This window comes from Diabrotica undecimpunctata, chromosome 8 (genome assembly GCF_040954645.1).
Source record: "Diabrotica undecimpunctata isolate CICGRU chromosome 8, icDiaUnde3, whole genome shotgun sequence".
NCBI classification, from domain to species: Eukaryota; Metazoa; Arthropoda; class Insecta; order Coleoptera; family Chrysomelidae; genus Diabrotica; species Diabrotica undecimpunctata.
In genome coordinates, this window is record NC_092810.1 from 106,522,259 (window position 1) to 106,537,986 (window position 15,728).

Sequence of the window (15,728 nt, forward strand, 5' to 3'; positions counted from 1 at the left end):
AAACTGCATAACAATCATCCACACATAAACACGATTGACTGGTTTAGGTTGTAAGCTGACATAGAGTCACTACAGGAAAAAATAAAACGTAGATGTGATCTAGAAAAAGTCGCCATAGGAAAGATATGTCGCCAAAATATGGAAGGACATACGTATGTGAATCTTGGACCCTACGATAAGCGGCAAGGAGAGAGAAAGATGCCACTGAAATGTTCTGTTGGAGAAGAATGTTACGAATTTCGTGGACCGACCACAGAACACATAATTTAATTCTAAATGAGCTAAAAGTCAGCAAACGGCTATCCAGCAAAGTTTATCTCTAACTATTACAATACTAAGGACATGTAATGGAAGCAGACATAGAAAATATGCTAAGAATAATCCAAACATCACGAGGAAGATTTTCAAGAAGATGGATCAATCAAATTACAGGAATATGCAAAAGATCTATGCATTCCTTAAAAGAAATGACCAGAGACAGAGATCTTTAGCCGCTTTAGGTCTGCTAGCCCCAGTGTGTGGAGGTGTTTGCTTAGTTGATGATGATCAGTTAAAAAACCATCTCCCAAACGTAAGTTTTTCCTAGTCATTCCCAAGTACTTCTTTGATGCTGACTCTTCAAGGTTACTTAGTGTTACCCTGGCGAGTTTACATCGTTGCCCTTCTTCCCATCTTTTTATGATTTGCGTATGAAAGTGTTGTAGTTGACCAACCAAAAAGATCCCCAGGTCCTAAGAGTCTTAGGCTTACCGCCTTCCTAGCCAATTAGTCAGCAATGCGGTTGCCTTTATTCCTATTGTGTCCTTTAACCCACGTCAGGATGATGGTATTACCATTTGACGCTTGAGTTAGTGACTCGTGGTATATTCAAGGTTATCAGCGCTTATCTGCTATCTGTGCAGATCATTATAGTTTTTCCTGCTATACCTTTTTGGGTTATTTCTTTTGCGGCTATGGAGATACCAGCCGGTTCTGTCTGAACTACGCTGGCATTTTTGCCCATACCCCACTTTATTCTTAGGTTCGGTGATCTGGAGTATATCCCGCATATTTCGATTTTGTAGGGTTTGTTAAAGACAAACTTTGGTTCAATTAAGTCACAGCTTGCCTGTAGCAGTGGTTGCGCATCCAGCTCTCCCCGCCAGAAACGAGTTCTCAATTTGTCCCATTCCTACATCAAGGTTTGCGCCAGCTGAGCGCAGTCGCATTATTTTCACTAGCGCTACCTCTTTGACATATATCTGGAGTCGGGATGCCAATGATCAACTCCATTGCAGCATTTGGTGTTGTTTTCATGGCACCTGTTTTATTTAGGCTTGCCATCCGCTGAATATGCGAAGGGCTCCAGGTGCGTCCGACTGTTTGTCGACACTGCTCATAGGCAATATATGCTCTTTTAGCTCTACCATCTAAATGTGAGTTCCATGTTAACTTCCTGTTATACCTTGGTTATACCAAGGTACTTCACCTCGTCAGAAAAATTTAGACTGTAGTTTAGAATCCTTGGGGGTATTAAGCCCGTAATTCTTCTATTTCTAGTAAATTGGACCATCTCTGTTTTCTTAGGATTTATAGATAGTGAGAGTTCCTTTCACCATGTTTCTTTTAGTCGGAGAGCAACTTGTAATCTCTCACATAGTGTGTTCTCAAACTTACCGCTTTGCAGCACAGCAATATCGTCTGCATAGGCTATTCTGTAGAAACCGTTGCTGCTGAGTTGCTCAACCAGGGTATCTAGAACTATGTTCCAGAGGAGTGGTGGTATAGCAAACCTCCCTGTGGACACCTCCTTATAACCATGCCTCTAACAGAAACGTCTTCTATATTTATGCTTCTCTATTAAAGAGCATACTGAATATCCATTCGCTTTTGGTCAGGGGAACATTCCTGACGTTGAACTTTTGGGTGATGGTTGGGAATGTGGTTTTATCAAACGCTCCCTCAATGTCTATAAATATACCTAGCGTGGATTCTTTATTATTTAGCGATCTTTCAATTCTTCCCACTACATGATGCAGTGCAGTATCGGTAGATCGTCTCGAAGTATATGCATGCTGATTTGGGTGAAGTGGGTTATGGACCAGAACTTCATCCCTTATGTACCTCTCGCATTGCCTTTCCATTACTTTCAACAGAAAGGATGTTAGGCTAATTGGTCGGAAAGCCTTTGGTAGGGTCTAGTTCATCCTACCTGGTTTTGTTATGAAGACTACACGTACCTCTCTCCACTTCCTAGGAATATATCTCAGAGCCAAAGAGGCTTTGAAAGTTTCCACGAGGTGCGGCAGAAGGATATCCAGTCCCCACCGGGCTGGATATATGCCGTCTGGCCCTGGTGATTTAAAAGGAATAAAGCACAATATAGCCCATTTTACCTTTCCTCGTTAATCATTGTTCTGGCGAGATGCCAGTTGTTTATTAAGGGTATGATTGCTTTTTCCATCCAGTTTGGTGTTGTTGAGATACGTCTGCAAAGCGATCATAAATTCATTAATTTGCTCAAAATTACTGAGTGAGATTTTAAAATTGGTTGTTCATTTATTTAATAATTAATTTATGGATATTGCTTTATATTAGTATGTAAATATTATCTTGTAACGTCATGAGGTTTGTGAGTAAGGAGTTCCACTAATTTTTACTAACATACATTTTTTTTTAATCTTTAAAATATTTTGATTTATGTTTATAAGATTAGATTAAAATTTTATTATTTTGTTTGTTATATTTCAGTAGGTACACAAAATTTATTAATAAAAAATCTTCGAAAACATAAAATCTATAATTGTTCTCTAAATATCTACCAAACTAAATATGCTAGCCATGTAAAACGTGATATCAAAAGAAAGGTTGCGATGTTTTATACAAAATACAATACTAGTATACAGATTGTTCTATTTAAAAAAATTAGAAAATAGTGATCACACTGTATATTGTATGAATGGATTTTAAAGATAATTTTTCGACTGTTCTAACAACCATTCAAATTTCGTCATTTTGTGTCATGTGGAACAATTTCACCCAATCATATCAACATTAGACTGATAATTGCATTCAGTGCAATTTTCAATCCCTTTGACAACACGATCGAGTTTGACAACTTCATCCAAATAAATTTCAAAATGTCACGTTTTATCTAATGTTAACTTAAATTTTAATAATTGTACTTTCACTAACTGTACTTTTAATAAATAAATGTTTCGTTATGTTGAGTTACGATTTTTTTTTTCGAAAAATTATCCGCCGAATATCCCTCGGACATTGATGAATGCCTCATAATTTCATGTCAAATTTCTCAAGCTCGTTGCCTGGTAACAGCACTCAGCCTTCGGCTTCGTGCTGTTACCAAGGAACGAGCTTTCGATTGTCATGAAATTATCTCGTCTGTTATCAATGTCCGAGGGATATTACTACTGATAATAAATTATTTAAAAATAACACTACACTAGAAAATTTTTGACATATCATTTACATTTTTATTACCCTGGAAACCTAATCCACGTCCTTTTAAATATTACTGTTCTTCTTAAGAAAAGTCTAAATATTTCAAATAATAATAACTTTAGGCCTATAAAATCATTTAAAAACTCTTCATATTTAAAAAAATTACATTTAAAAATGCTTTAATATACATAATGTTCTATTTAAAAAAACAACAACATAATTTTAAATCGTAGATATATATAACACGCTAAAAACATTTTATATATACTTCATTTCTTAGCAGTAATCAAAGAAACCCAGAGGTTTGGTGCACCCAGTAAAAAAAAGTTAAATAATCAATTTTTGGGGTTTTTATTATGTGTTCCAATTTTAAGAACGCTCCGAACATTAAAATTTCGTAAAGTTTATCTCAAGGACACAATTCTATCGATTCTTGCAGTAGCTTAAATAGCTTTTTCGCATTATTTTTCGTTTATCTTTACAATTCAAAAGTAAAGTTTCCAACAAAGTTAACCTTAAATTGTTGTTTTTGGCTGACTGCCAAATATTGTTTCGCACAAGTAAGCTGGATGGTTTTACAAAACACTGTTATTTTTTTATTCAAAAATAAATTTGTATGTATCGTAAAGTTATCAAAGTATAGTTAGTATAAAACTCCAAAAGTTTAGTTTAAGAAAGGCAAGTGCCCGGGTAGACATGAGACTGTTTACGAGTTTCCAACATATTTGTCACAGAATTGGCATTTATGTATATGTTGCAATCTTAACATCATTTTGAAGACTAAAAGTGTTTTTCTAAAAGACTAAAAGACTAAAAGTGTAGACTTTTCTATAAATTGCTTTTAAAATATTCTCGTTCCCGTGGTACCATAATAAATTTACAACAATTTTTAAGTACATCAAATTTAAAATTTACTAAAACCATGTAACTTACCTAACTATTTCTCATGTTTATTTGGTCTAACAACAATTGGTTTTCTCAGTAAGGCCATTGTGTATCCTACATAAGTCTACCAGCCATATTAGCCTTTTATGTAGATATGTAAAAAACATTCAAAGACCCAAACTATCTCTAGTGTGTAGGAATTGTAATATAAAACTATCGACACTAAAGGCGTATTTGAAGGTAAATACTTCATTTGAGCAAAATAGTAATTACCCCTCAGTAGTTGCTAGCAACTTTTAAACACTAGTAGTCGAGCTCGGTCAAACCGACCGCTTGTTTTTTAGATTGTTTTAATAAAAGCCATGGCTTAATTAGGCAACTAAGATCAGATAACGTCGGAAGAAAAACAAAATGCCAAATATATAAAACCCTAATAAGACCGGTACTCACATATGGCTCAGAAACTTGGACACTCACTAAAAGAGAGGAAACGGTGTTAGCCACCTTCGAAAGAAAAATCTTGCGACACATATATAAGGGCACAAAAGAAAACGGAATATGGCGAAGAAGATACAACTCTGAACTATACAAAATATACCAGGATCCGGATATTATGACATTCATTAAAATAGGACGGCTGCTTTGGATAGGGCATGTAGAAAGAATGGAAGAAGGCGAAATACCAAACAAAATATTTAAACAGATGCCAGTAGGAAAAAGAACAAGAGGAAGACCGAAACTGAGATACATAGAACAAAGAGAAAATGATATAACAACCTTAAAAATAAAAAAACTGGAGAAAAAAAGCACGAAACATATCAGAATGGGGAAGAATCCTGGAACAGGCCAAGACCCAAAAAGGGTTGTCGAGCCAGTGATGATGATGATGACGATGATGTGTTAATAAATGTATTTGAAATCAGTTTAAGTAAAACACTATTTTATTAAGACAAGTATAGTAACATGTTACAAAATAATATACAAGTAAACTAATGGTATTTTTGTAGTAGTAATGTCTGTAGAAGTAAGTCTTTTCCATTGGCTACAACAAACTTTATTATCACTACCCCCGAAAAATTCATTGATACACATATTCGCAAAAAAAGTCTCTTTTTACCGACCCTATCTCACTGTGTACTGTATCTAGAATATCTTGTAAAAAATGAATCTAATTATGAAATCGTAGGCTTCCACGGCCAGAGTCAGAATTATAGTTTATTCGTCTTCCGGGTTTGGACCGTGTCATTTGTGAGTGACCCAAAAGTGGGTTCATCTCGACGTTTCGCTACAATTGTATGTAGCTTCTTCAGGAGAACAAAAAAGAAAAAGAAAAACTTTTTTTTTTTTTTACAAGTTTTTCTTTTTCTTTTTTGTTCTCCTGAAGAAGCTACATACAATTGTAGCGAAACGTCGAGATGAACCCACTTTTGGGTCACTCACAAATGACACGGTCCAAACCCGGAAGACGAATAAACTATAATGAATCTAATTCTTTTTTTGTAAGATTTATTTTTATTGTGCATACTTTTTTGATAAAAGGCATATTTTTTGAGTTTTTTTATTAAAAACTGTTAAAAAACGTGACTTTCCACAATAAAAATTCGTTGTTTTCAACCATAAATATCTCAAACAGTATTGAGTTGCCCAAAAACTCTACAAAACAAAAGTGGCTTATAATTTAATCCTCTATCGATTCCTGTGATTGTTTTGAGAAAAAAAAAATTTTCATCCCCGAGAAGTGCCAACTATTTCTGAAGAGAAAGTACATATCGGCGTTAAATAACTTTTGTTATTTGAGCACTTTCCAATTAACTTATTTTAGTTATGGCTCAGTTCGACAAAATTGGAAAGTGAAAAGTGAAGAGTGACCGGAGTATATACCTTCTATAGCATCATAAAGTACCTGATCATAGATCGCTTTTACACATCATTATCATCATTCATCACCATCCAGCCTTTTTTTATCAGCTCTACTGCTGGACATAGGCCTCCCTTAAACTTCTCCATGCTTTGCGATTTTGTGCTCTTTGTTGTCAATTTTTTGTGATAGGCCCGATATCTTCAGCCCAACGTGTAGGTGGTCTTGGTAGCCCAACTACGTTTGTCTGCTCTTGGCTTCCAATGTGTAATTTTGCTCATCCATCGTGAGTCATGCATTCTCGCTATATGACCTGCTCAATTCCATTTTAGTTCCTCTATGCGTCCACAACATCAGCAATACTCGTCCTTCTTCGCAGATCTTCGTTGCTTATTCGGTCCCGCAACGTCACTCCCAGCATAGACCGTTCCATTCGTCTCTGTGCCACTCTAAATTTCAAAGCTGTAGTCTTGGTTAGAGTCATAGTTTCCTCCCCATAGGGGCCATGACCGGTAATACGCACTGGTCAAATACTTTTCTTTTAAGGCTAATTGGTATGTTGGAAGAAATTACAAGACGCATTGAAATAGCAAGATCTGGTTTCATGAATATGCGTAAAATGCTCTGTAACCCCAAGCTATCAGTCTCAATAAGATTGAGAATACTAAAGTATTATGTGTGGTCTCTATTAATATATGGCTTTGAGACCTAGACATTTAAACAGTATGACGTCAACAAATTAAATTCATTTGAAATGTGGATGTACCACCGAATGCTAAGAATAAGCTGGGCCAGCAGAACTACAAATGAAGAAGTACTGAGAGCAATGAAAACACGCCCTCGTCTGGTCAATACTATCAAAATTAGAAAGACTTCATATCTAGTACTTTATATCATATTATATAAAGAGGAAAATACCAGTATTGGTAAGTCAGTAACATATAGAGGATACATCATTTATGTTTTTTAAATAACAAACATATAAAATCAGAATTTGGTGTTTATTGAAGGTAAATTAAATGCACGACCAAATACTTACCATGTCGGGATAGTATTATGAGGTTTTTTTTCCTGGTTTTTCCCTCATAATTTACTATGGAATCACTAACAGGAGAATTTTACTGTCATCATGGCATGTGTTTGTCTTTTTAAAGACGAATTACATGTTATGATATTTTCTGACGGATATTCTCAAGTTAAAGTTCATTTCATGTAATCAAATGAACTATCTTATAAGTAAAGTCGTCCCAGGAACGCAACTCAATAATATTGGCAATATTATTCTAAAGTCGTCTACTTTAAAATGTATAATGTATGTCTGAATTGTCAATATAGATGAGTCAGATAAAATTAAATGATTAGAAGAATTTTTCACTAAGTAACAAAAAAACAAAATTTGTTTAATTTATGAATGTTTGTATTTTGAGAACTATTTCCGAAGTGAAAATTGAAACGCCAATAAACGTACTTTAACCTTTAAAAAAAAACTTCGTATCTAGGACACATAATGCGCCATAGGGAATTAGAGCAGCTCCAGGTATTATTAGAAGGCAATATTCGAAACATCAGAGATTGGACCCACACAAGAGAAAATGAATTAATTCATCAAGCCCAGAACAGAGAGAAATTTGCCATATTGATTGCCAACCTCAACAGAGAAGGCACTTAGGAGGAGGAGGAGGTATGTTGGCCCTAAGTGTCTCTCAGTTCTCCAAAAGCTGCTTACGCTAAAGTAATTGTACTTTGAATTTCGCATATGTGGTTATCCCTGCTGATTCTTATTTCGTGACAAAAATACGTATATTTCTCCACCAGTTCTACCACTTTGTTTTGAATAGTTAAATGGTTATTTGGAACCATATTTGCTATAAACTTAGTTTTGGACAAGTTCATTCTGAGGCCCACCTTCGAACATGCAAAGTCCAATTCATTTAACACATCTGTGGCTTCTCCTAAATTATCTGTGATAAGGACAATGCCATCTGAGAAACGAGATGGTTAAGTTTTTCGTCGTCTATTGTTACTTCTCTATTCATTTTTATTGGTCGGGTTTTATCGTGTATCTTAACAGTCATAGTGGCATTTTTGTAAATAAGTTCACTATACCTATAGTCAATCCTGCTGTCATTCATTGCTTCTATAAGGCTATCTATTTCGATCGTGTCGAACGCTTTATGAAAATCTCTGAAAGTTAGGACAAGAGGTTTTTTGTATTCTACAGATCTTTCAATGAGCGTCTTTACTGTATGGAGGTGATGATTGGTACCATAATTTGATCGGAATCCTGCCTGCTCTCTCAATTGGTCGAAATCTAATTTTTTCCTCCAATCTTGATGTCACTAATCTAGTAAAAAGCTTCTATAGGTTCAACAGGATAATAGGTCTATAATTCTGTAGGTCCTTTCTATCTCCTTTTTTTTATGTAAAAGGATGGTTATAGCATTGTTCTATTCTTTGTTATTTTTCATTTTTCTTAACGATTGTCGAATCTCATCTACCTTTATTTCTGGCATTAGTTCGGAACCTTGATTCATGATCTTCCTTGAAATGGCTGTTTGTATTCCTGATTGATCTTCTTATCTACTTCCATATATTTCCTCGTAGAACTCTTCCACGACCTGTATTAACTCGTCTATACGTGATATTATTTCATTTTTCTTGTTTCTTAATTTATGAATTTCGCATTTCCCATTCGTTAGCTTTCTACGTAAAACTTTTAAGCTGTTATTTTCCTGTATAGTACGTTTAATATTATCGGTTTTAAGTTTCCTTAAATCTCTTCCGATTGCATTCGAACCAGTTTTATTCATTTCTCTTAAAGTGTGGCTATCTACATTCTTATCGCTTCTCATTTGTCTTCTTTGATCTAGCAGCATTTCAGTATATGGACTTATTTTACTATCTGATTTTCTTTTAGGATAGTGTGCTCGGTGACTTTCTTGTAAGCCGTTTATGATGCAATTATCAAGTCGTTAAGATCGTTCTCGGAGGTTTCATGCAGTAGTAGCTTATTATTGGTTGATTTTTAATTGGGGTGTCCAGATACCACGAGATTTATTTTTAAAATCATTATGTTTCCTTCTCTTTTTGTCTTGATTTGGACTTTCGCTCGAATCATTCTGTGGTCACTGCTTGTGGTGAACTTGTTGAGTACTGTTAAATCTTTAATTATTTGTTTTTTGTCACTTATGATGTAGTCTATTTCGTTCGCTTTTGCACATCCTTGGCAAACTCCCTTTTTAATTAGGATGTTTCTTGACAGGCTTTATTGTCACTCACATATGTAAATTTTAAATACCGTTTAGGAAGATCGAGAACTACCACATTACGCTTATTTTTTTTATAGCCCTTTTTCTATCCGAATTGTCGAATAAAGGCCTCTCCCATTTCTCGCCATTTATCCCTGTTGTGTGCTAGGCGTTTCCACATTGGTCCTGCGACTCTTTTGATATCGTCGCTCCAGCGCATTTATGGTCTTCCTCTTGGTCTCTTCCCATCGTACGGTCGCCAGTTTCCGACTTCTTTGTTCCATCTACCATCTTCGAGACGTTCGTTGTGTCCAGCCAATTTCCATTTTAATTTAGCTGCTTGTTTCGCGGCGTCCTTTATTTTTGTTTTGTTCCGGATTGCTTCGTTCGTTTGCCGATCTATTAGTGAGATACCAAGCATCTGTCGTTCCATGGCTCGCTGAGTTTTTCGAATATTGTCCATGTTCTTTTTTGTGAATGTCCAGGTTTGAGCTCCGTAAGTGAGAACGGAAAGGATACAAGAATCGAACACTTTGGTTCGAAGGTTTTGGGGTATCTTTTTGTCTTTCAGTATGTATGAGAGTTTTCCAAATGCGGCCCTTCCCATTCTTACTCGTCTGCTTATTTCGGTAGTTTGGTTTTCTTTGTTTACCTTGATATTCTGACCCAGATATATGTATTCTTCTACATGTTCCACTTTTGTTCCTTGGATGGTTATCGTCGGTTGATCATCTTTATTCGACATTAGCTTAGTTTTATTACGCTTATTACGCTATATTACGCTTATTACCAAAAATATAATTACCTTATGTTGACTCTGTAAACTTTTTATCTTCAACGCTTATACCAAGATGGTATCGTATAATATGATATGTGCTTTGGCTTTAGAATTGCTGTTGCCACCATATATAATTTATAAAACAAAAAATATGTGATTAAAATGGACTGAAAATGGTCCAAAAGGATCAACTTGCTATTCTGACAGATACTGCTTTAGGTTCTCGATTTAATCGCACCCTTCGTGAATGGATAAATTCACAGACATTTACGGTTTGGATAACTTTGACCTTTTTACCACATGCAAAACGTCTTGAAAGGCACATTTTACCGATGAGGGATATGTTCATGTGAAAAAAACAATGTGGGCTTTATATGTTTGGTCAAAAACTCAACACATTTGACCCAACCTTTTATGTCGGTTTTTTTGTCCCTTTCAGATATCTTGAAGGGAAACTCTTAACGATTGAAAAAACTGTCACCACACATTAACCACAATAGATAAGAAAGATTTTCTAAACTTGTTAAACACTACCCTTAAGCACACGGACAAAAAAACAAAAACAGCGGACGAGAACGCTATAAAATGAATTATTCTTTTCTCCTTTGCAACCACATGAATTTACCCTTTCTCTCCCGAAAAAGTTCCAAATAAGTTACCTTAGATAATAAGTTAGAGAAGATGAAGAAAGAGAGGGCCAAGTCGATAAACTTCTGGTACATTATCTAAATGAGAAAAGATATTCAGCGGCACCATCCAGGCGAAATATTAAGCGAACCAAACTAAATGTCAAGCCAGGAAAAATTGTTGTAGCTCACCAACCTGATAAAAGTGAAAGCGACAGTGAAGAAGAGCCACTAAGTGATGAAACAAAAAGGGAAAGATCCAACTTGGATGAGTCTGACAATAATGGTGGTATAAAATATTTTGCCTATAACAAGGATAAAATCAGAGGAGTTAGTAAAGGTATTGGGAGGAAGAAAAAAAAAGAAACAATACTATCGCTATGTTGCTAAAATTCAAGAAGCCAATGAAGAGGACCTACATTTTGTAGAATATAAATCTACGGACGAAGTAAAGAAGGCCTTTAAACTGGTCGAACATGATAAATTTTCGCTTGAAATGAGTGAAATTATTGCCATTTTGCCCTATCCTGAATAACTTAGTCCAACAAAAACAGCTTGTATGTTTAAAAAACGGGTTAATGTAATGGAGATGTAGATTATTACTAAATTTAATATACATATAGGTACATATGGAATCAAATGGAGGGTTAATAATTTTATACAAAAAACTTTTAGGGAGCAATGTAGGAAATTTATGATCATTTTATGATTTATTAAAAAATCTCTGTTTGTTTTTTCTTGTTGTCGAACTACCCTGTATATAAATCTTTTATTACTTTTTTCAACTATCTGCCTTGCATTTATTCTTTTCATTTTTCCAGTCGATCAGCATGAGTAAGAAAGTAGCAATTGTCGGCGCCGGTGCAATCGGACTAACGACTGCATTGGCAATTCAAAGAAAATTTCCCAATATAGACATTACAATTTTCACGAAAGAAGTAAGTCCCCACACGACGAGTGACATTGCAGCTGGACTATGGGAACCGGTCTATTTGGGAGACACTCCGGAGGATAAAATTGCTTATTGGTCTCAGGAAACATATGAGCAATTACTAAGATGGTGGAAAGAGGGTAAGATATATGAAATTAATAACACAATTTATTGTCAAATAGTTGTTAAAGTGTGGATACGCATTTTTAAATACTCTCCGCATTTTAAAGTTTATTTCATTGGATTTAAAGCAATACCGCATAATTTAAAATCAATTTTATTCAGCTAGTTTTTTTTTTTAAATTGGAGTGTTTAATAAAAACATATTCGCATAGTGCTTAAAAGTTTGTTACTTTCTCCTATAGCGACTGGCACTGACTCGGGGACACTTTTAAGTGCCTCTAACAATATTGTTAGGTCATCTGAAGTAATGGAGCCTGAAGAAAACGTGGTACCATTAAAAAATAGAGGATTTAACATAAATTAAGATTAGTATAATCTTGAAATTATTTTTGTGTATATTGAAAGGATAGATAACACCGATCGTGGTCGCTTACATCCAATTACAATAGGTCATATTTTGTACAAAAAACTGAGAATTTCTAATATCCTTCAAGTAAGGGAAATTGGAAGGAACATAATTAAGGTAGTAGTAGCTTTAATACATGATGCAAACAGTCTTAAAAATAATAGTAAACTACAGGAAGAAAATTTAAAAGCCTTTATTCCGAGTCACTTATTAGAAAGCAAGGGTTTAATTCGGGATATTAATACTCAATTTGATACTGTATATTTACAGGAAAATATTGAATCTCTTTCACGTATCTTAAATATTAAACGAATGTATAGAAAAGTTGAAAAAAAAAATGGTACAATTGAGTATGTTGCAAAACGAACTGTTATTGTAGCTTTTGAAAGTAATATACTGCCTCAGTATGTTATTATAAATCGAGTTTTTTGTCCAGTCGAACAATTTGTAGCGACGAGAAAGAGGAAGCATGATGCAAGGACTCTCAGAAATGAAAAGAGTAAAAGGATATTACGAGCTGCATTGTTAAAAATTAATATTTGAAAGGTATTTCACTGAACCTACTTTTCTCTTTACCCAAATATTGATCATATCAAAAGGCCTCGCGCAACCGTCTTATTATTTTTATTGCTAATAAATTTGCAACGAGATAGCCTATTTTTATTAATTGATGAATTTTTATTATTAAATGTGATGAAAGAATTACAGATGAAAACCGCTTGCAAATTTTTACAGAGTACTGGAATATGAGTGATTACTCGAAACGTGTTAGGTATATTGCAAATTTAGTAACTACTGAGCCTAAGAAGACACAAACATTAAGAAAAAAAAAACAGGAACACAAAAAAATCGCAATTTAACTCATAAGTACAGCCCACACATTAATGGAAATATTTAGCCTGTTTGTAAGAAATGTTTCCTATATACCTTTATACCTACAAAATATACCTGCAGGCAACAACCACTGTCAGATTACATACTAACAGTAATCGCATAAAAATAGAACGGGGGGTTAGACAAGGAGACCCAATGTCACCTAAACTTTTTAATACGGTGCCAGAACATGCTTTTAAGAATTTGGATTGGATGACAAAGGGAATAATAATAGATGGAGAATATCTTAACAACTTACGTTTCGCCGATGATATACTGATAATAGCTGAAGATCTAGGTATGGCAAGAGAGATGGTACAGGAACTCGTTGTGGCTACAGAAAGTGTAGGTTTAAATATAAATATCTCGAAAACAAAAATCATGACCAATTTGGTACCCAACCAGAACATCAGTATTGGTGGAAAAGAAATAGAACTCGTAGATAGATATAAATACCTGGGACATGAAATTATGATTGGCAGGGATAACCAGACTCATGAACTGAAGAGAAGAATCGGCCTTGGGTGGGCAGCATTTGGAAAACTGAGAGAAACTTTTAAAAGTGAGCTGCCCACATGCCTAAAGAGAAAGGTATTTGACCAGTGCGTCCTCCCAGTCTTGACGTACGGAGCAGAAACACTTACCTTAACAAAAGTAGCAGCTACCAAACTGAGAGTCACGCAGAGAAGAATGGAGCGGTCCATGTTAGGAATAACTCTGCGAGACAGAATAAATAACGAAGACATCAGGAGAAGAACCAGAGTGACTGACATCATCGAGAAGATAGCCAGACTAAAATGGAGATGGGCAGGACACATAGCCAGAATGACAGATGGGCGATGGACAAAGAGGTTATTGGAATGGAGGCCAAGGGAAGACAAGAGAAACGTCGGTCGACCACCTACAAGATGGACTGACGATTTAAGAAGACTCAATAAAAACTGGATGAGAGCGGCGCAAGATAGACGGGGTTGGAAACATGAGGAAGAGGCCTATGTTCAGCAGTGGACTCTTGAGGCTGGATGATGATACCTTTGGTGAAACGACGAAGTTTTTAACAAGCGCTATAAAAAAAAGGATGACCAGCGTGGTAAACATGCACCTCCAAACAAAATATGTGATGACAAAATTAAAAGGGTAAAAAGTCACCTACTCTCGATACCATCGTATCGCAGTCACTATTCCCGAAGGGCCACAGAAAAAGAGTATTTGCCATCACATTGCACTATAATAAAATGCTACGCCGAGTACAAGGCAAAGATAGATGCAACGTTCAAACCAGTTAGCCTATCAGTTTCTTCTTCTTCAAGTGCCCTCTCCGCTACGAAGTTTGGCAATCATCATTGCTATTCGTATCTTTGAAGCTGTTGCTCTAAATAACTGGTTAGATGTGCACTGGAACCAGTCTCTTAAATTGCGCAGCCAAGATATACGTCGTCTCCCCACGCTTCGTTTATCCTGAATCTTTCCTTGGATAATTAACTGGAGCAATCGGTACTTTTCCCTCTCATCACATGACCAAAATATTCCAACTTTCTTCTCTTGATGGTGACCAACAGCTCCCGTTCTTTGTTCATTCTTCGAAGAACTTCACTATTTGTTACTTTGTCTGTCCAAGGTACTTTCAAAATTCTTCTGTATATCTACATCTCGAAGGCCTCTAGTTTATCAATATTGCTCTTGTTTAAAGTCCAAGTCTCTACTTCGTACAGCAGTATCGAGAAGATGTAGCATCTAACCAATCTCATTTTCAGGTTTAAGTTAATGTCATGACTTCCCAGAATGTCCGTCATATTAACAAAAGCAGCTCGAGCCTTTCCAATTCTAGTTTTTATTTCTTCTGTGATGTCATTGTTGTTATTAACGCTTGTTCCCAAATATTTATATTTTTTACACCCGTTCGATTTCATTATTGTGAATTTACGGGTTTGCATTCAATCTTTGTTTTTTTGAAATAATCATGAATTTTGTCATCACACCGCCTATCAGTTTACACACCGATATTTCACGGGATGAACTTGGCAATTAAATCTTCTAGCAAAGACACATGCAACACCTGTGACAACCTAAACATGAAGATATCTTCATCACTGGATAAAGAAAAAAATGCTCTTGAAATCCAGCTACAGCAGCATCACGACATGGTAGATCAAGCATATGAGGTAAAACGAAATGATAAAAGTTTGGTTGATGAGTGTATTAAAACACTTGTATTTGATTTGCAGCAATGCTTGCCGACTCCCCAACTAGAAACTTCAGTCGTTTTCTATAAAAGATAACTGTGGGTATTTAATTTAACTGTGCACGATTGCACGAATAATTAAGCGCACTGCTACATGTGGAATGAAGTATTAGTTGCAAGAGGAGCCAACCAAATTGCTTCATGTTTACAGAAGCATCTCTTGAATCTTCCACGACATGTGAAGAGGGTAATCTTGTGATCAGACACATATGGAGGACAGAATAAGAACTCGCATGTAGCTGCCATGTTCATGTCTGTAATAAACGACCATCCATAGAAAAAATGAAAAAAAAAAATCAAACATCCCAATCTATCAT

The 15,728-nt window shown here is 35.5% G+C and overlaps 2 protein-coding genes across 2 annotated transcripts in view; one reads left to right on the forward strand and one right to left on the reverse strand.

Annotated features, from left to right (window-relative positions):
• Positions 1 to 15,728, reverse strand: part of prom (prominin) — a 614,595-nt gene that overhangs the window by 543,663 nt on the left and 55,204 nt on the right. The window lies entirely within an intron of this gene.
• The window catches only part of Daao2 (D-amino acid oxidase 2), a 33,734-nt gene that overhangs the window by 6,242 nt on the left and 11,764 nt on the right, over positions 1 to 15,728 (forward strand). The window contains exon 2 of the mRNA XM_072540697.1: positions 11,658 to 11,907. Within this exon, the coding sequence (XP_072396798.1) occupies positions 11,667 to 11,907 (241 nt within the window). The 5' untranslated portion in view covers positions 11,658 to 11,666. The remainder of the gene's footprint in view (positions 1 to 11,657; positions 11,908 to 15,728) is intronic.